Source organism: Arachis hypogaea, chromosome 3 (assembly GCF_003086295.3).
Source record: "Arachis hypogaea cultivar Tifrunner chromosome 3, arahy.Tifrunner.gnm2.J5K5, whole genome shotgun sequence".
NCBI classification, from domain to species: domain Eukaryota; kingdom Viridiplantae; phylum Streptophyta; class Magnoliopsida; order Fabales; family Fabaceae; genus Arachis; species Arachis hypogaea.
Window position 1 is genome coordinate 135634584 of NC_092038.1, and position 19467 is coordinate 135654050.

Sequence of the window (19467 nt, forward strand, 5' to 3'; positions counted from 1 at the left end):
ATTCTTATAGATTGTGCAGGGAAAAAAATAACTACCAAATTAATGATAACAAATAGAACTATATTTATATAAGAATATAAGATTCTTAAAATGTAACGTTGACATGCGGCCAAGTTTCAAGCCATAACATACAGTTTTTCATATAAAAAGAAGAAAACTAAAGTGTAAAGTCCAAAGTAGCACTACAAAACTCATCAGGCTGGTTGGCCTTGCAATGTATATTCAGCTGCTGATTCGGAGCACTGGAACCTTGCGACGTGAGGACAATGCTTCATTCAATTGTGCAATTTGAATCAAGAGTTGCCCAATTTTCTGCACCAGATATATAATTAGGGTAATGTCTTCCACATTAACCGTATATCTTTTAAAGTAAGAGCAGATCACAATAAATCATCTGTTAAAATGGATCGTCGTTATCTATTTCTGACAAACAATTGTGCCAAAATGAGATGAACTAACTAAGCAAAAATTTCCATTTGAAGCACTTAAGAATTAGTCCAACTAACTTTATCAGTGGTGTAACTTAGTGCTAGAAAAAAAAAAAGTCAATACAAACACAAAATTAAAATGTTAAGCATCTAAAAGTTAAAAAATACACACATCTAAAGTTTATATTATTTAATTAGATCAAAGGATAAAAGTGTTGTACACTTGTACTCTACATTTAAAGATTTTACTTTTAATTTGATGTCTTGATAATATATTTTTTTACACAATTACCTAATCAAATTTAAATTTTTAAATGATCACTCATAAAATAATTGTAAAAACAAATATTTTCACTAATACGAAAATAAATAATTCAATACACCTATGAAATTTATGGTATTACTAGGTGTACAAGTATTTCTAGTAAAATAGAGAAGACATTAAAAGTAGTACATGCAAAATTATTAATATTTTCTGATCAATAACAGTTTAATCTACTTGTATTTCTTCATCTATTGACATGCTTAAATTTGGTAAATATCCTTAGATATGAATTTAATTGTGCAAATAATACTATTTTTCTCTCTTTGCCGTAGAAATGTTTACACTTACCTCGTCTTTCTCCCTCAAAAGATCAACCAGTTCCTCTACGCTCCGTCGACGGTCAACCCTTCTCCTCCTCCGCCGCCGAAACCCCACGGAAACCACCGCAACCAGAACCGCCGCAGCCACTCCAAACACGCACGTGACTGACCAAAACGTACCCACACACACCACACATTCACGAACCATGGAAGCCACACGAACGACGCCGTTTCTCGCAGCCTCTAACCGCAGCTTCAATAGCTTCCTTCCTTCATTCGCAACCCTAATCCTCCAATCCGACGGTGCAGGCGCCTCCGCCGTCACTGCCGTATCACCTTCAACGGACGACGGCGACGAAGCTCCGTTGTCGTCCTCCGACGCCGCCGTCGAAACAGTTTCTGACGACGATGCTTGTTGATGGTGAATTGGAGGGTCGTCAGTTGAAGAGGATTGGTCAACGGGAACCTGAAGGTAGTCATCGTTGACCGTCACCATGCCCCATCTGAGACCTGGTTCTATTTCTTGCCATTCGTTGATGTCCTCTGAATCTCTGTTATCCATGCTATGATGAGTTCAATTTTGTGCAAAGCTTCATTCACTTCTTATTAGAGCTGAAACTGAATACAAAGATCTTCTTTCAATTTTCTGCATGTCTTAATCCCTATTTGATGATCATAAATATCTGCATCAACCTTGTGGATAAATATCTTGGTAATTTTGGTGTTTTTCATTTTTGGATGGCTTGAACTTTTGTAGGATTGTTCTAGTAGGGGAAAATTCACTACCTTACACTGAAGGATATGGTGGGCCAGATATTTTTCTATCACATCCATCTCAAAAGTATCCAAAGGACACACAAGGTATTCCATTAATATAAATAATATTTCCTATAATATTATAATTATCAATAATAGTATGAAGATGAAACCATGATTGAATTTGAATTTTGAAGCCGAAAGAATTGAACTATTGGACCCTTCTGGGATCACAATTTTGCAGCAGTATCATCAATCAATTGCAAGTTAAACTGTCAAGCGGCCCATCTCTTCCCTCCATTGTAGTTATGGGAAGGCGTGGTGACCATGTGTCCTTAATCTGTGGAAGTGGGACCAAATCTTGCGAATTATTTGAAATACGCCTAAATCGTTGGCTAACACCTGTACACGCTGAGTGACCACAATAAAATTAAAAAAATATCAAAATTTATTAATTTTTATCGTCAATTAATCATAAATATTTATAAGTGTGAAATAAAATATATTATTTAATTATTAAATTAAAAAAATATATTAATAATATAAAATATTTTACATAAAATCATATAAATTTTTTTAAATAATTATTTATGTAATTAATAAAAAATATAATTATTTTTATTAATATAACATTATGTAATTAAATATACGTATAAAATAAATTTTAATAACCCACCTCTCACATTTCTCTTCAAATTATGTCACTTGCTTCTTGCATGTTAGGCCATTTTCTTCCTTTCCCACAAGAATGTTTTCATACTTCCCCCTTCTTTTTTTATTAGTGTTTTTTTAAGGGTATTTAACTAACTCTATAAATTATTTTATTCTATACATTATACATAAATGATTAGTATGATTTTTTTTTTTTTACTTTTTTATGTTTCTAAAATTAAATAAATTTTACCTATTCAAAAATTATAAAATAATTTCTACTTATTTAAAAATTCAGAAAGAGAAACTAAAAATCTAATTGCTATTTTTTTTCAATATGATTGCTTGGTCGTTAATTATATTCTATTAAAAAAGCCAACCAGCGTTATAAGTCAATAATAAAACAAACAATTGTAAGGTCTTATTTTGAATATTTTATTGATTCCAGGGGTACATAACATAGCATGATCTTAGACTCTTACCATACCTACCCAACTCCAAGAACTTGAAGACTGCTTTTTAAGTGTTGTGATATTCTCTTTCTAGTTCCGAGATTCCCTTGAAGAACATGATTATCTCTGCACTCTTGACATCCGTTGGGATAAACACTGGTCTCTGTGTAGTGTTCTTCGCATGTTACTCCATATTGAGGAAGCAACCAAGTAACTATGCAGTCTATATACCGCGCCTACTTGCTGAGGGAACATCCAAGAGGATACCACGTTTCAATCTAGAGAGAATACTACCTTTCTCCAACTGGGTTGCAAGAGCATGGAGGCTCTCTGAAGATGAACTTTTATCATTGTCAGGGTTAGATGCTGTTGTGTTTATGCGCATGATAACGTTCAGGTATTAGATTATTCTTTAGCTTCCGGCGTGTTTGCGAGTTGGGATCTTGGAGGGAAGGGAATGCCTTGATGAGTTTACTCTTCTAGGCCTTCTCTTCTTATCCAAAATTCCAACTGGCAGGCACATCCTCTGTTGCAGGATGGTTCCAATTCCATGGCTTGCCTTCATGAATAGAAAAGAATAAATTGAACAGTTTGTGTAATTTGTTGAATGTGCAGTTTGAAAATATTTACTTTTGCTGGGATTATAGGGATCTTTGTGCTTCTTCCAGTCAATTGCTGGGGAAATCAGCTGCAAGATTTTGATGTTGTTGACTTCGCCAACAACTCATTGGATGTGTTCACAATATCAAATGTAAACAGTGGTTCTAATTGGTGAATACTGCTTCGTGATTCTAGTTTGAATTCAGTAGATTTTTAAATTCAGGTTTTATCTCTGTTTCCGCTTTGCCTTGTATTGAGGTCCTTGGTGCTTTTTTTTTTTTTTATTTCAGGTTGTGGGTTCATTTCTTTGCTGTATATATTCTCACTGGATTTATATGCTTACTACTTCACCATGTAAGCACATCTATACTATATCTATAATTCTGAAGAGCTTTATAAGGTTTTTCCTTTCCCTCTCCCTATTTGGGTGTAGTGGCTGGTACAAGATTCAGTAATTCAACTGCTTACTCTTTACTCATTTATATTTGAATCTTCAGGAATATAAGTACATAGCTTTGAAAAGACTCTCTTATTTTTATTCATCGGATCCTCGGCCACATCAGTTCACCATTTTGGTTCGCAGCATTCCAAGCTCCTCAAGTTACGGTATCAGTGACAGTGTTGAGAGCTTCTTTAGGGAGTTTTACCCATCTACATATGTGTCGCATGTGGTCATTCGTCGCACAAACAAAATCAGAAGTCTCCTAGTAAGCTTTCTGTTGAATTTTGTTTCCATTTTCTGTTCACTACTCTTTTCTCTATGTTTACAATTTCTTGGAAATTTTTAAGTGTGTGTGAACCCATCCATCTATCTTTTGGCTTTCCATATCAAATGATTTTAAATCATACAAAACCTTTGTTTACTATTTCCCCTTATTTTCTCCACTTCTCAATCACTTAATAATGTTTAAGCTCCATATTCCAGCAATTGAGATTCATGTTGCAGAAGGTCTAAAACATTAATGAGATATCCCAGGTGATTATTATTGTTCCAAAAGGGAAACTCTCTGAGACAATTTTAGTGACCAAAATGGCAAAATCTTCGAGTAATATCTTGTTATTCTATTAACTTCAGTGATTTTAGCATCTTTTCTGGTAACCTGTTATTTGTCATTGTATGTAAAAGATGGAAGCAATGCTGTTGACTTTGATTTGTTGTACTTATTTTATTTGCAGTAATTATATAGCTCATTATATGAGTTTCCCCTTAAATACAGATTGAAGCAAAGAATTTGTATAAAAAGATTACTCAATTACGAAAACACAATCGCCAAAAGAATAAACAAGGTGATTATTTTCGACTTTTTGGACAAGACGATGGTCTTATAGATCAATATGGAAAGAAGTTGGGCGAAATTGAACAGAATGTAAGATTGCATCAGTCAGAGAATTCACTGGCAACAGAAGTATGTGCCACCCATCTGATTCTTAATATACTATATAATATTAGAACTATTTCAATCTTTTGTTATCTCATTTCCCTTTCCTTATGTCTGATCGAATCCACATTCTTCTTTAATGTTCAAGGAGGCTCGAGCTGCGTTTGTGTTCTTCAAGTCTCGTTATGCCGCTGCAACTGCCTTCCATATGCAGCAATCAGTCAATCCCACCCAGTGGATTGCTGAGCCAGCTCCAGAACCTCGGGATGTTTACTGGCCTTTCTTTTCTGAATCATTCATGCGAAGATGGATTTCTAAATTGGTGGTTTTAGTTGCAACTACTCTATTCACACTTTTGTTCCTTATACCAGTTGTGATTGTACAGGGCCTAACCAACCTCAAACAACTGGAAGTTTTGTTTCCGTTCTTGACAAGTATTCTAACCATGTAAGTGAAGTTGGTTTGCTGATATATTTTTGTAATTGTTTATGCTCATCTCTTCTTTGTCATGCTAAGTTGCTAACTCTGCTATCTTGTTTCCCCACATCTTAAGGTTCCATTGTCCTAGAATAGGATTATATGATAACTAGATCAAAGTTATAGTTGATTATCTCTCGAGTATACACTTTACAAGCATAATGTAAATCAGCATGTGTTCCAGTTTGCGCTGAAAGAAAAATTTTAATGAATTGATACTTGCATTATAACTTGATTGCTTGTGAATTGCCTGTCACACGTAGGAACTGCTTGCCAAAGCATCATTTGAAGTACATTTTGGTTGTGCTTGTAACTTGGATTTTTCAATTGATAAAGATGATATCTGATTGTATATTATTCACCATGAATTGTTCGAAGGCTTTCTGCCAGGTTTCCTTGATGCTGTTGTGATTTCAATTATTGCTAATAGGACAGTCGATACCATTTTCTGTAAACTCAATAATCTGCATCTGTGATTAATCCTTTCTAGTCAGATTCATTGTAACTACCTTAATTTTGTATGCTATATCTTAATTAGGAAGGCATGCTAGCTTTACATTAAATTCTCTTTTAATCTGTTAATGGATAATTCCTGAACCTTTCATGAATCTGCTTGCAGAAAATTTGTTACCCAAATAATCACAGGATATCTTCCCAGTCTTATTCTTCAATTGTCTCTGAAAGCGGTACCTCCTATCATGGGGTTCCTTACCTCCATGCAAGGTTACATCTCACATAGTGATATAGAAAGTAGTGCATGCAACAAAGTGATATGGTTCACAGTATGGAACGTCTTTCTTGCAACTGTTTTTTCTGGGTCATTTTTATCCTTGCTATCTGTCATCCTTGATCCAAAGCACATTCCTGAGAGGTTGGCAGTTGCTGTTCCAGCACAGGTTAGACAATATCTATTGAGTTATAGCCAGAATTAAACAATGCTTTGTGTCAGGTAAAGCAATCTAGTGTTAGGATAACTATGTCTTTCGGCATCATGTAATGAAACATCATGATGAATTATGTCTCAAACGTTATACTTCTTTTCTCATCCTGAGTGAGTGAGTGAATCAGAAAATTTAATTTTTTAATAAATTGAAAACTTAATAATCTACTTAATCAGGCAAACGCTTTGAAATAGAAATCTTTAATCTAACAGACCAAGATGCCTAAACCTGACTGCCAAGTGACCTCTTCAAATATTAAAATCACTCTTTATAAATCTTAGTATTGTTGATCTATAAATTGCATACCAAGTTACCAACTTTCATTATTTTTTTTCTATTTCTTTGTTTCTAATGCCATAAATCTTTGTTTTATTGTAGGCATCTTTTTTCATTACTTATGTTGTCACATCAGGATGGACAAGTGTGACATCAGAGCTCTTTCGGATAATTCCTCTACTTGGCAGTTTGATTACAAGGCCCTTCTCAAGTCCTGATGATGAATTTGAAGTACCATCTCTTCCTTTCCACAGGGATGTTCCAAGGGTCCTTTTCTTTGGACTTCTTGGTATCACATATTTCTTCCTAGCTCCACTAATTTTACCATTCCTATTGGCCTATCTCTGTCTCGCATACATCATTTATCGAAACCAGGTCAGCATTTCTTTGTATGCTTATATTATCTATCTACTTCTGGAAGGAAGGTTCTTTTATCTTTATTTTCTATTATACATGACAATTATCAATTGTCTTGCTTTGGATAGTAAGTAGGCATAGTTATGATTTTTGAAATATTGAGTAGCCTACTTCCAATGTACGAAGAGTTAGATATAAAACCATTATTAAGACTCCGCCTAACAATTTAACCATTAGGGGTGGGGTGGTTTTTAAATTAATAAGAACATTGTCTCCATGATATCATTGCCATTCTGGAATCTAACATCATTAAAGTAGCTTTTTTGTTGAGAATACAACTCTCCAAAATTCACTATGATATAGCTTGTGCTGATCCTCTACCTTTTGTATTGTGCAGTTTATAAATGTATATGCACCAAAGTATGAAACCGGTGGGAAATTATGGCCTACAGTGCACAATACAATGATTTTCTCTCTGATACTCATGCACATGATTGCACTGGGAATTTTTGCATTGAAAAAACTTTCTCCAGCATCCTCCTGGATGCTTCCTCTACCAGTTCTCACTCTTCTCTTTAACGAGTACTGCCGAAAGCGATTCTTGCCCATATTTATCGCATACTCTACAGAGGTAAGAGTCAAGTGTTGTAGCCTATGTTTTTCGAAGAGTAATTGCATTGCTGCATTTAGTCCTCAGTTCTAAGCAGATTATATTAATTTGTGATTATGTTTCCAGAGTTTGATTAAGAAGGACAGAGAAGACCAAAATGATCCAAGAATGGCTGAATTTTACAAGAAGTTGGTAATTGCTTATAAAGACCCTGCTTTGCTGCCATTTCAATACACATCAAACACTGATGATCTATTCGATCCCCTATTATCTTAAGTTCAACACTGAGGCACAATATTCATTCATTTATGTCCAGTTGTATAGGCTGTTCCTCTATGTGATGCGAAATTAATTACTATTTCTTAGAACAGTGGAATGCAGGTGTGCCATTGTGTGCAAAACTGCAAATAGAGTTGTTGTGAATTAGAGTTAACAATATTTGTCCAATCTTCATTTGTTACGTTCAGAAATATGCAGAATCTGTATGGTTGATGAGTTCCTTGCTCAAAAGGATTCAGATTCACAAATTTTTAACTCATAATAGGTTCACCAATGTGATTTTTTAGCTTTAACAAGATAAATCTTATAAAAACTGCATAACTTAGTGTTTTAAGCGAGAAAGTGCATTAAGAAAAAGAAGAAAGGAAATCGAAAAGAAAAAAACATGATAAAATTTTGAACATAGAAAGGTAATGAATATTCAGATTAAAAAAAAGCCAAAATGCAAAAACAGATACAACATAGCTATCCAGGCATGCAAATTATGGTGTTTGCTGATGTCTAAAAATTATTGTCTAATTGTTAAAAAAAGTTAAATAATTAATTTTAAATTTAAAAGTATAAAAGTTAAAAAAATTTAAATATTTAATAGTTACTATAAAAGATAAGTTTGACAAAAATTAAATACCAAATGAAAGACACCATCGAATCGAATGATTAATTGATGGCTACAAATTACAAAATCTGTTGATCCTCTAGCACTTTTCTTAGCCAAAAATCAAAACCAAGTTGCATTGCTAGAAAGACCGTTCCCTTTTGACTCTCAATTACGATGTGAACGAAAGTATATCCAAATACATTTTATAAAGTTATACCTTGTCTAAACATAAAAGCATATGTGTGACGCAACAATTTTTTTTTTCTTGAGCCAGTTTTGGAGATTGATTTAAGTCTACTTAATTTTTCATATAGTATCAGAATCAGGTTACAACTGCTATTAGATTGCCCTCACACTGTGCACATTAATGCAAACACTAGTTCATTAAAGTTATTTTCAGACTTTTTATTTTCTTGGCCAAGGTGGAGACTAGGGGTGGCAATATGTACCCTATCTGCGGGTACCTAATCCGATCCCATTCGATCGGGTAGGGTTGCCAACCCAATTCGCAGCGGGTAGGGTAGGGTGCGGGTAGAATTTTCGTGCGGGTCGGATAGGGTGTGGGTTGAGTCTCAACCCTACCCGACCAATCTGCGGAAATGGATCCTCTCCATTTTTTTTGTCACGGGAGAGAATAAAGTGTAATCTCCCACCTTTAATTCTACAAGTGGGACCAGAAATAAATATGAGAGAGAATGCAATGAAAGGTGAGATCTTCTACTGGATACCATCCAGTTTTTCTTCCACTGGAGAGGATCCACTCCCACCAATCTGCACCCTATATATGTATATGTTATATACTTATATAAAAATATGTTCTAAGTGGATGTTGAACCAAAGACCTCTCACTAAATGCAAAAGATCCTTAGTTATTAAAAGAAAATCATTAATTGATAATTTAAAAAACTTTTTTTTACATAAAAGTCAGTTCTATTTTAAATTATCATCAAGTTATCTAATAATGTTGCATATTTTTTGTAACTCGCGAGTAGGGTTGGGTACCCGCGGGTTAAGAGCGGGTAGGGTTAGGGTTGAGATATTCTCAACCCGCGGGTAGGATAGGATTGAGTTTATATAAAAATTTCAACCCGCGGGTAGAGTTAGGGTTAACTCCAAATCCTACCCTATCCTACTCATTGCCACCCCTAGTGGAGACATTATATATCTTGAAAAAAAAAATAAAAAAATAAAAAAATCTTAATTCATCTTTTTAATTTTTTTTAATTTTTAAATATTTTAAAAAGTAACATATATAATTTAAAAAATAAATTAAAACTCGCTATTATCACTCTATGCAATAATCTGTAACGCTTAAGCAAACAACAAATGAAAAACACCAAAATAGGGAATATTTTGAGACACTTGGGGTATCCTTGTCGCTTCTTTACGCCTTTTTCTTCCGGGTCTATTATGCAGTGTCAGCATATTACATAACGTAAGTGAGTGTTATGATTTGAATTTTATTTTGTGTATGTAACTTATTAGCAAGCGGTAAATCGTTAAATATAACTCCAGTCCATAATGGCAATGGATTAGTCTTTGCCGCCAGGTTGAAAAATACCGTGAAAAACAAAATCGCAAAGGAAAATGATTTTGAAATGAAATTATTTGTGATGCGCTAATGCTTTAGGCCAAATCTTAAGACTTAAAGCATGCACCAACTATAAACTAAGCTCTTAAGCACGAGTTAAGCTCCATTTCGGTTTATGAGATTGGCGAGTTGTATTGATTTGGTCCTTAACTTTTTAATTGCTGCAATTTGATTCTCTAGATTCAAAAAAGTACACAATATAGTCTCTCGTGTATCTTCCGTTACCGAAGCTCAACGTCATTAGTGACGTGGCTCAAGTCTTGTCACGCTGTACATATTAAAATGACGTCGTACAAAGGACTAGTCCCGCCAAGAGTGGAGTTGCTTGTTTGGTTCGTTTTGACCGGTAGGGTCAGTACAAAGGAGAGACCGAGTCGATTTGGAGTCATTAACCAACAAGATACCTTATGTGATCTATGTAACAAAGATGTGGAGCTAAATCACCACTTGTTTCTTGGCTGTAGTTTTTCTTGGCAGGTTTGGTGTGCATAGCTATCATATGTTGGTAGACAATGGTCTTGCTCGGGTACATTGAAGGAGCATTTCTTAAGTTGGACAGAGACGTCACAAAGGAAGGAGGTGTGCAAAGAATGGATGGTGTGCTTTTGTGCGATTACTTGGAACTTATGGCTGGAAAAGAACAGGAGGATCTTCCAGAATAAAGGAAAAGGAGTTGATGAGATTATCAACATGTCCTTTCTAAGCTATAAGGAATGGTTAGGTGGGGATTTCTTTAGTTGTTGATGGCAATGCCGGAGATAACAAAATGATATATCATACTTTTCATTACTGGGTGGTTTGGTCTGGTTTGTATTCAGATGTCTGTACTCTTTGCTCCACTTTATGTGTTGAGCTCTTCTTTTAAAAAAAAATGACGTCGTACACGTTTTAGCACTAAACTATGCCGTTTGAAGGTTTAAATAATACTAAAACGTTACACCCCTCTTTTTAGTATTGTTCAAACCCTCAAATGACATGATTTAGTACTTTTTTAGCGCTAAAACGCATACGACGTTGTTTTAATATGTTCAGCGTGGCAAGGCTTGAGCCACATCACTAACGGTGTTGAGCTCCGATAACGAAAGATACACGAGGAACTATATTGGTGCACTTTTTTAAATTTAGAGAACTAAATCGTAACAATTAAAAAATCAAAAACTAAATCAATACAACTCGTCAATCTCAATTACTAAAATGGGGCTTAACTCTCTGAAGCACCCATATTATTATTACACAACTTTTTTCTCTTTCTCCTAAACTTGTTTTTATGCGTCTTTTACATTGGATAAAACTTGTCTTTCTAAAGCTAATTACCACAACGTAAAAAAATGCGCACTACATGTTGGTAAAAACGACAAACAAGAAAATAAATATGTACAAATAATAATATTTACTATAAAAGTTGTGCTATTCTGGAAACTTCAATGAATCTCGTCATAAAAGCTAATGCTATTGATTTGATACGGTATATTCTTTTTATGACTGTGATTAAGATTGATTTCTACAAGGTTTATTTGACAATGACAAATAGTCCTCATATGCCGGAAATTAATCCAATTTTATTTATCAAAGGAAAATCCAGTGAAAAAATCTGTCATAACTCAAGAATAGTGGCTTCTATCATTGAGAAGCACATATGAAAGAATATGACTATACGGTATCTGTATTATAGTGGCTAAGTACTGAACAATCGTATCAAAGTGACCAACAATAAGAAATAAATTCACCTAATATTTGGTAACCAATAAAATTTAGTTCAAAACGGCCTAAACTTTCTATTTTTTTTATATTATTTATTTGATTGAACCCCAGTTAATGACTATATTCCAGGCACTTCTTTTTTTTTTTGTTGAGCCACATTTAACTGATTTTGATCATGAGAATTAATGTGTAACTGATATAGATATTTATGGGATACATTTATTGTATTTCCTTATAATAAAAATATATCCGTGAGTATCAGGGAGAAAAAAACATATGATATTATTTTGAAAGTAAGATTTTTGGGATTTGATTCCCATCAAATTTGAATTGACTTAGTATAATTAAATAAAAAGATATATTTATAATTAAGGAGAGTGATTCACACTCTCTTAAAAATAAGAATGTTATTAAATATACATTTTTATTTATTATTTGTGATTTTTTGCTACATAGCATTACTCTTTTTTTTATTTTGTTAATGTCTGTTTAGAGAGAAGGGGAATGAATATTTTGAAATGTTTTAACTGGTGCAAAATTTTGGAATCCTACACTCATTTTGTTTATGGTCTCTGCTATTTCCTCAATCAAAAAGCAGACACAACATGAGATTTCTATTAAAGAATTTTCCTTTTGTTTTTGGGTTCTTAGTGCAAAATCTTCCATTTGAAGTGATTTGGACACTTTTTTAAGGAACTAAATCACATATAGGCCTAATTAGTGGCTGCATAAGCTGCATGCACACATCAAATGTGAAATGTCTATTTTTTTTTTTTGAAATACAAAATTCGACACAACAAAGTGGAACAACAAGAATAAAAGACTATTTATGACCTCTATTCCTTTGTCATCTCCGGCATTGTCATCAATAATTAAAGGAATCAACACAATTCCATTCTCTATAGCTTTTAAATAAAGATTGAATAACATCAGCAACTTCTGACGCCTTATTCTGAAAGATCCTTTGATTTCTTTCCCACCAAATATTCCAAACAATAGCCAAAAAGGCTATCAAGTATCAACCACTATGAGATGTCTAATTGTTATATTTACATAGACATTCTCAATATTGTAATTAACATGGCACTGATACAATGTTATCTAACAAATGAGATTCGTATCAAATGGAGAGAATGAGACTATATCGACATAATGTTCATACAAATAACATTTTTTTATTTCTGCCATGAAACGTTTAAGTTATAATTGAAAAATGTTACATGAACAACTAAAATTGATTATCAACTTAGAGAACCATTTCTATCACGATTGGATGTGATGGGGGAACTTCTTAGAATGGTCATGACTATGGCATCAAATCCAATAGTGAAGAAGTGTTTCTGAAAAGAGACAATCACTTTTGGTTGTTTAAACAAACAACTCTTTAATAAATACAACTATACAAGCTTGTAATTTTAAGCAGTTACCAACTAAGTGTCAGTTAAAGAAAAGTCTCTTACTGAAAGACATACCTTGAAATCTCCTCCAAGATGAAAGGGAAAGCTCTGTACGGTTCTTGAGTTTGTTTTCATAGAGAATAAAAAAAGTACATATGTAAACAAAGCCGTATTGGACATAGAACAAAAGGGTAATTACAATTTACAAAGCATTAGATTGGAGGTCTCCATTCTCCAAATATCTCACTTTCAACTTAAGATATTTTACTTAAAACCACTACCATATAAATGTGAAAGCACCCCATATGCTACCATGCACCAACAAGCCACATACCAACCATTTTTGAATGGGAATATGGTGAATAAAAGAAAAGAGAGGGAAGGTGAAGAAGGAGTGGGAACTAAGAACAATGAAGAATTGAGCAATGAATGGGAGCAGATAAGGGAGGAGGCTGCATCAGTGGCAGCTGCACTACTTGGGGCAAGAAGAGCAAAGAAGCGCTACATTGGCGTGCGCCAACGTCCTTCAGGGCGATGGGTGGCTGAGATCAAAGACACCATACAGAATATTAGGCTGTGGTTAGGCACCTACGACACTGCCGAAGATGCTGCTAGAGCTTATGATGAGGCTGCTCGCTTGCTTCGCGGCGCTAATACCCGCACTAATTTCTTTCCATCACAAGATCCTAATTCTGTTCCAGCTCTTCCTCCAAAGATCGCGAAACTCCTCCTTCTTAGGCTCAAAGCTAGAAGCATTTCCTCTTCTTGCATGGTTACTACTTTTCCTAGTAATCATTTTGAGCAAGAAAAAAAGGCCGAACCAGAACCAGAACCAGAGCTAGAACTAGAACCAAAACCAGAACCACTTTTTTCTAAACTAATAGAAGAACAAACATACCAATTAGAAAATTTTCTAGATATTGAGGGATATGGGGCTGTTGGAGAGAATTATGATGGTGCTAGTTATGGTTCCGCTGCCACAACTAGTTGTGACTGTAGTACCATTACTTGTGACTATGGTGGAACTAACAATGTAGCAAATTTTGACCAAGAGGTTTGCATGGAGAATTTCAAGATGGAGGATGGTTGTGCTAACAATGTTGATGATGGAAGAAATAATCAAATTGTTAGGCCTAAAGGAGAATTTGAAGACTGCAATGCTGGTTTCATAGACTTCCACTTTTTGGACACTGTTGGATCATTGGTTTGCTCTTCTTCTCCTTTTGAAATAACTGAGGAAATGGTAGGGCCAATGGTGGAAGAGAATTATGATGTGGATGATTCACCATTGCTTAGGATGAAGTATGAAAGAAAATTCTCAGCATGTCTTTATACATTCATTGGTGTTGGTGAGTGTTTGAAGCTGCAAGATCGACCTGAATAGTTTTGACTTTGCAGTTGCACTAACAGGATTAGCATCTTATTCAATTGATTTGGATCTATCTTATTGGTTTTCATTCTACTTAGGTAGCCAATAAATTTGGAATAGCATAGATTATTCTTTTTTGTAATTGAGGATGGCATATTAGCTTATATTCTTTAATTTGATTAATGGTTATGAATAAAGCTGCTCTAGTTTTGCTATGTGATCAGTGGTTTATTATATTTATATATATAAGCCCTTCAAAAGATTTTGCAATCTCTTTGGGGAAAAAAGAAAAGGTAAAAATGACAAATGACTCTGAAGAAGGCTTATATATAAAAATCAGATGAATCATGACTCATTTTAGCTGAAGAAAACTGTAAAACAAAAAGCATAGATGAAGTTGATCAAGATAAACATGTGTTTTGTTGTATAATAAAGAAAATGTTTCCATTAAAATTTGAAGATATAAAACATTAAACAAGCGCTGGATGTTGGACCATCACTATAATATGATAGTAACCCTGAATTCAGCATATTGCATATGGCCTAACCTAGGAATGAATTATCCACTAAACTTCTACCTAAGAAAAAGGAAAAAAAAGTAACATAAACCACTACCAGTGATGAATGTATTAGTCTACATAAAGCAACTATAGTTCATTAGTTTTTTTCAAATTGAAGATCAATTCGCCAAAAACATTTCCAAATGCTACCCTATACAGTGTTCAAAGATTGGAAGTAACTATGTATCACCTAGAAACAATAAATTGAATGCTCGTGCTCATTTTGAAACAATTTCTTCATTTCTTTTTTCTACAAAAGTATTAACTTTTCCATTGACATTACGGAAAACAAAACATTGGGTACCCTGTTTTAAGCCTCTCAGTGTTGGTAAAATCACTAAAAGAAGCCATTACCAAGTTCTGAAATAAGCTATCTCGTGAAGTTGAACGCCATCTGATGTAATACACTCTATAAGCTCCTATATGCAATGTTCTGAAGAAGTATTGCTGCAAGGTTCCTCAATGGCAACATAACCTGCTGGGAACAATCTCTTGCACCTTCCCTCTTCATCTTATTAATTCAATTGGTATTGGTATATCAAAATCACAACAACAATGTCATTGAATGGCCATTGTTTCAGCAGACATGGCCATTTCTAAAATTGAGCTGCTTTCCCCATCTGCAGCCTCCATGCGACACGATCTACAACTGAAGTAGAAAACTACACTCATCATGGAATCTATAAGCACCATGAACGAGTACATCACTACCAAGAGTGGCCCTTCCCACAATCTTGAAGATCCATCACCATAGCTCAGTGTCTTCACCCTATGCTCAAACAATCCTTCCACAAAAGCCATTCCCATTGTCGATCCGAGAAATATGAGCAGACCAACCTGAGTTTGTCCCTTAATCAACATATTTGACCGCATCATTGCCTGCGCACCCGAAACATCCTCCAACACAGATATAACAATTGCAATGTCACAAATTATAATGGCATTGGCAAATACAACAGAGAAAACGAGCCCCACCATCACAGCAGCATACACCATAACATCCGGCGAGAATCCAAGAACAGACAATGCGGAACAGAACGCAACAAGGAAAACACAGAACAATGTGATGCAACCAACTATAACTGTACAAGACCACATGTAAGTGGAAACGATCTTCCTCCAGAACTTAGCAATGATCATACAAAATTTTGAAGCATCACACTTCTTCCTGGAGTAAGTACAATCTACAGAGTACACCACAGCAGCTTTAGAACACAACACCAATGTGGGATATAGGGGGAAGCTAACAGCTGATGAAATCGCCATCTCCGCGAAACGGTGGCAAGACTGTTTGATTAAAGGCCTCAATGGGAGGCCACTGGTTTTTGCAACAAGCATAAGCCTAATGCTAAGGCTCTTGACAATGGACTCATCAACTAACACATTTGAAAGTATAACTGCAGAAACAGGGCAAATTAGAACAACAGTGATTGCCATGAAACCCCAAGAATTGAACCTGAGGATCCTCACGGTTTCTCTGAGGATATCCAATGCATTCATTGATTGGACTTGGCTATTCAAATTGAAATCAACATGCTCATGGACACGATGAGAGAGTTCCTGTAGCTGCAAATTGGTTGTTTCCTCAGATCCCTCTTTCTTCGAAATCCCCCTTGGAGAACAACCTCCACTTGAAATCTCCATTTTTTAGTGCTAAAACGAGAATTATATAAAAAATAGAAAATTATATATGAACAAGAAAGGAAAAGAGATTGATTATTTCATTGGAATCCAAGATTGGGAGGAAACAAGATCTGGACGAGGTGGATTAAGGTGAGAGAGGGTGAATCAGGAAGTGAGGGTGGGGGCATTATGGGGAATTTGAGAGGGAGGGAGGTGAAGTTGTTTGAATTAAGAAGAAGAAGAAGGGAATGATGAATGTATGCGTGATTATCTGAGATCAGAAAAAGAGTGTGTCCCATTCACATCAACAGTCACATTTGGAGGAAGCAAGGCATCTGCATTCAGATTTGCATTCGACCTGTCTAAAGCTCCAAATTATTTACTACTAAATAATAATAATTAATTTCTTAATTGATGATATTTTTATTATTCACGTGATTAATATAAAATATATTATTAATGTAACATTATAAAATTACATATACGTAAAAAAATATTTTAAAACATAAAAATTAAATTAATATATATTTATATAAATAGATGTTCTTAAAATTTGTAGTACTCATTAAAATAATTTTTTATTTTTAAAAATATTTAAATTGACCTTTAAGTAAATTTCTATTTGTCTTTAATTTAATTGTCATTAACATAAAACATTATTATGTCACCATAATATTTCTAATAATACAATAAAAAATTAACAAGTTAATATTTAATTTGGCTCTTAAAATTTTAATGAATTCAAATTGAATCTCAAAATTTGCAATCATAATTTATATTAACTTTTAAACTGATTCTTGTAATTAGATTTTAAAATTTGTAATCGTAACTCTTTAACTCTTGAATTGATTTCTGTTAATCACGTGTTAATTTAATATACTAACTTGTTGTGATTTAGATTTCTTGTTTAGATTTTATGTGATTAAAATTTAGTAGAACATTCAAATATTTGATTCCTCTTTTTAAAACTCTAAATTTTTTAAATTAAATTTGTTATTATTGTCTTTATGAAAATGTTAAAGAGACAGACAAACTTATACAAAATCTAATAAATTTCAGTGACATTAAATAAATTTTAGCATATTAACATATAAAATCAACACGTTATACATACAAATTAAAAAATTAATTATTATTATAAATTTTAATTTTTAAATTGAGTTAATTGTAATTTTAATAATTAATTTGAATGGAGTCAAATTAAATATTAGTTCCATGACAAAGATTTCAATATAATTAGACAAATATCTCAAATGAATTAATTAGATTCATTTTAATCTATATTAATATAAAATTAATTAACTAAAATAAGTTAAAATATTCATTTAATTATAGTAAAATCTTACAGCAATTAAACAAAAAGTAATTTGTAAAGTGATCAACAATTTGAACCTAGACAGCGGTGTATAAATAGAAAAGCGAGACGAAATAGATCCTTCGCGATCCCAAAGCAAGAAAGAAGCAAGCAGACGGCAGCAGCAGCCATGGGTACCCTGAGCCTCTGGGCGGTGCTATGCGAATCCAAGAGAATCATAAACGCCCACTCTCGCCACTTTTTAGCCCTCTCCGTCATCTTCCTCCTCCCTCTCTCTTTCTCTCTCATCGTCTCCCCGACCCTCCTCCTTCTCTTTGACCCCTCTGCCACCAAATCCACCTCCTCCCGCCTCCACGTCCTCCTCCGCCTCACCACCACCACCTCCCACCACACCCACCACCAACCCCATCCCCAAGTCACCCTCACCTCCCTCCTCTTCCCCCTCTGTTTCTCCATCTTCCTCTTCCTCACCTCCATCGGCGCACTCTCCTCCATAACCCACAGCGTCCTCCACGGCTTCTTCGGCCGCCCCGTCAAGCTCCACTCCGCCCTCCTTTCAATCCTCTCCTCCTTCCTCCCTCTCCTGTCCACCCACTTCTTCTCCCATCTCCTCCTCCTCCTCCCCCTACTTCCCCTTCTCTTCATCCCACCCCCTTCTTCTTCCTCTCCTCTCATCCAAACCATCCTCTACTTCTTCCTTCTCATTCTCCTCACCATCCTCCTCGTCAACCTCCGCGTCTCATGGACCCTCGCCCCCGTCATCGCCGTCGCCGAATCCTCTTACGCCCTCCGCCCCCTCCGCCGTAGCGCCGCCCTCGTCAGAACCATGAAACCCCTCGCCGCCTCCACCATCCTCTTCTTCGGCCTCCTCGAGGGACTCTTGCTATGGAGCAGCTCCGTGCTCGTCACCAGCGGCGGCGTTGGCGCCTGGTGGAAGGACTGGGCCGTTGTGTTACAGATCGTGCTGACGTCAACGACTCTGATGGTGCTGATGCTTTACCACACGGCCGCAGACACCGTGCTGTACATGTACTGCAAGGCGGTGCACGGCGAGCTGGCGGTGGAGATCGCGGAGGAGTTCGCCAGGGAGTATGTTAGCCTCCCTTTCGATGAAGAGAAAGTACCTCATGTCGTCTCTGTTGTTCCTCGTGTTTCAGTTTAAATCACGTTTTGGTTTCGATGGCAACGAGGTTAGTTTGTAACATAACGACGCTATCATCATCACTATCTCTATGATCATGATATAGGGTTGAATTAATACTTACTAGCAATGACTTGCTTAAATGCTTATTATGAAATGTTATAGACTTTTGTGTATACTGTAAATTATTGAATGATTTGATATTTAGTTGTTCGTGTTGGAAATTGAAAGGAGAAAACAAAAATCTGAATCTTGTGGATACCAATCAATAGTTTTGTGAAATAAATTGCATGTCTTTGTTTCCTTTTTCGAATTAATACGAATACGATGATGCTGCTTCAATGGCTGAACCTGCGCGGTAACGCGTATCTTACGAGTGAA

General features: G+C 35.2%; 5 protein-coding genes across 7 annotated transcripts; 3 read left to right on the forward strand and 2 right to left on the reverse strand.

Moving 5' to 3' along the window:
- Positions 1-39: 39 nt before the first annotated feature.
- LOC112734125 (uncharacterized) lies at positions 40-2106 on the reverse strand. The gene is made up of 2 exons (XM_025783334.2): positions 1042-2106; positions 40-312 (listed from the first exon to the last, which is right to left on the reverse strand). Exons 1-2 carry the CDS (start codon positions 1573-1575, stop codon positions 223-225), a joined length of 624 nt encoding a protein of 207 aa, XP_025639119.1. The 5' UTR covers positions 1576-2106; the 3' UTR covers positions 40-222.
- Positions 1835-8022, forward strand: LOC112734123 (CSC1-like protein At1g69450). 3 transcript variants are annotated; one of them, XM_025783331.3, is made up of 11 exons: positions 1835-1874; positions 2869-3269; positions 3488-3643; positions 3763-3826; positions 3970-4179; positions 4690-4878; positions 5000-5298; positions 5948-6224; positions 6648-6920; positions 7300-7533; positions 7639-8022. In XM_025783331.3, the coding sequence occupies exons 2-11, from the start codon at positions 2989-2991 to the stop codon at positions 7786-7788; spliced, it is 2133 nt and encodes a 710-aa protein (XP_025639116.1). In that variant the 5' UTR covers positions 1835-1874; positions 2869-2988; the 3' UTR covers positions 7789-8022. The 3 variants fall into 3 exon arrangements, with proteins under 3 accessions (XP_025639116.1, XP_025639118.1, XP_025639117.1); XM_025783333.3 differs by lacking the exon at positions 1835-1874 and having other exon boundaries at positions 2849-3269; positions 3520-3623; XM_025783332.3 differs by lacking the exon at positions 1835-1874 and having other exon boundaries at positions 2853-3269; positions 3488-3623.
- Positions 8023-13391: 5369 nt separating this feature from the next.
- Positions 13392-14462, forward strand: LOC112735570 (uncharacterized). The gene has a single exon (XM_025785100.1). The coding sequence runs from the start codon at positions 13392-13394 to the stop codon at positions 14460-14462; it is 1071 nt and encodes a 356-aa protein (XP_025640885.1).
- A 402-nt stretch (positions 14463-14864) lies between these two features.
- LOC112734128 (uncharacterized) lies at positions 14865-16985 on the reverse strand. The gene has a single exon (XM_025783339.3). It carries the CDS (start codon positions 16649-16651, stop codon positions 15566-15568), a length of 1086 nt encoding a protein of 361 aa, XP_025639124.1. The 5' UTR covers positions 16652-16985; the 3' UTR covers positions 14865-15565.
- A 1038-nt stretch (positions 16986-18023) lies between these two features.
- Positions 18024-19351, forward strand: LOC112734129 (uncharacterized). The gene has a single exon (XM_025783340.3). It carries the CDS (start codon positions 18115-18117, stop codon positions 19105-19107), a length of 993 nt encoding a protein of 330 aa, XP_025639125.1. The 5' UTR covers positions 18024-18114; the 3' UTR covers positions 19108-19351.
- The last annotated feature ends 116 nt before the right edge of the window (positions 19352-19467 follow it).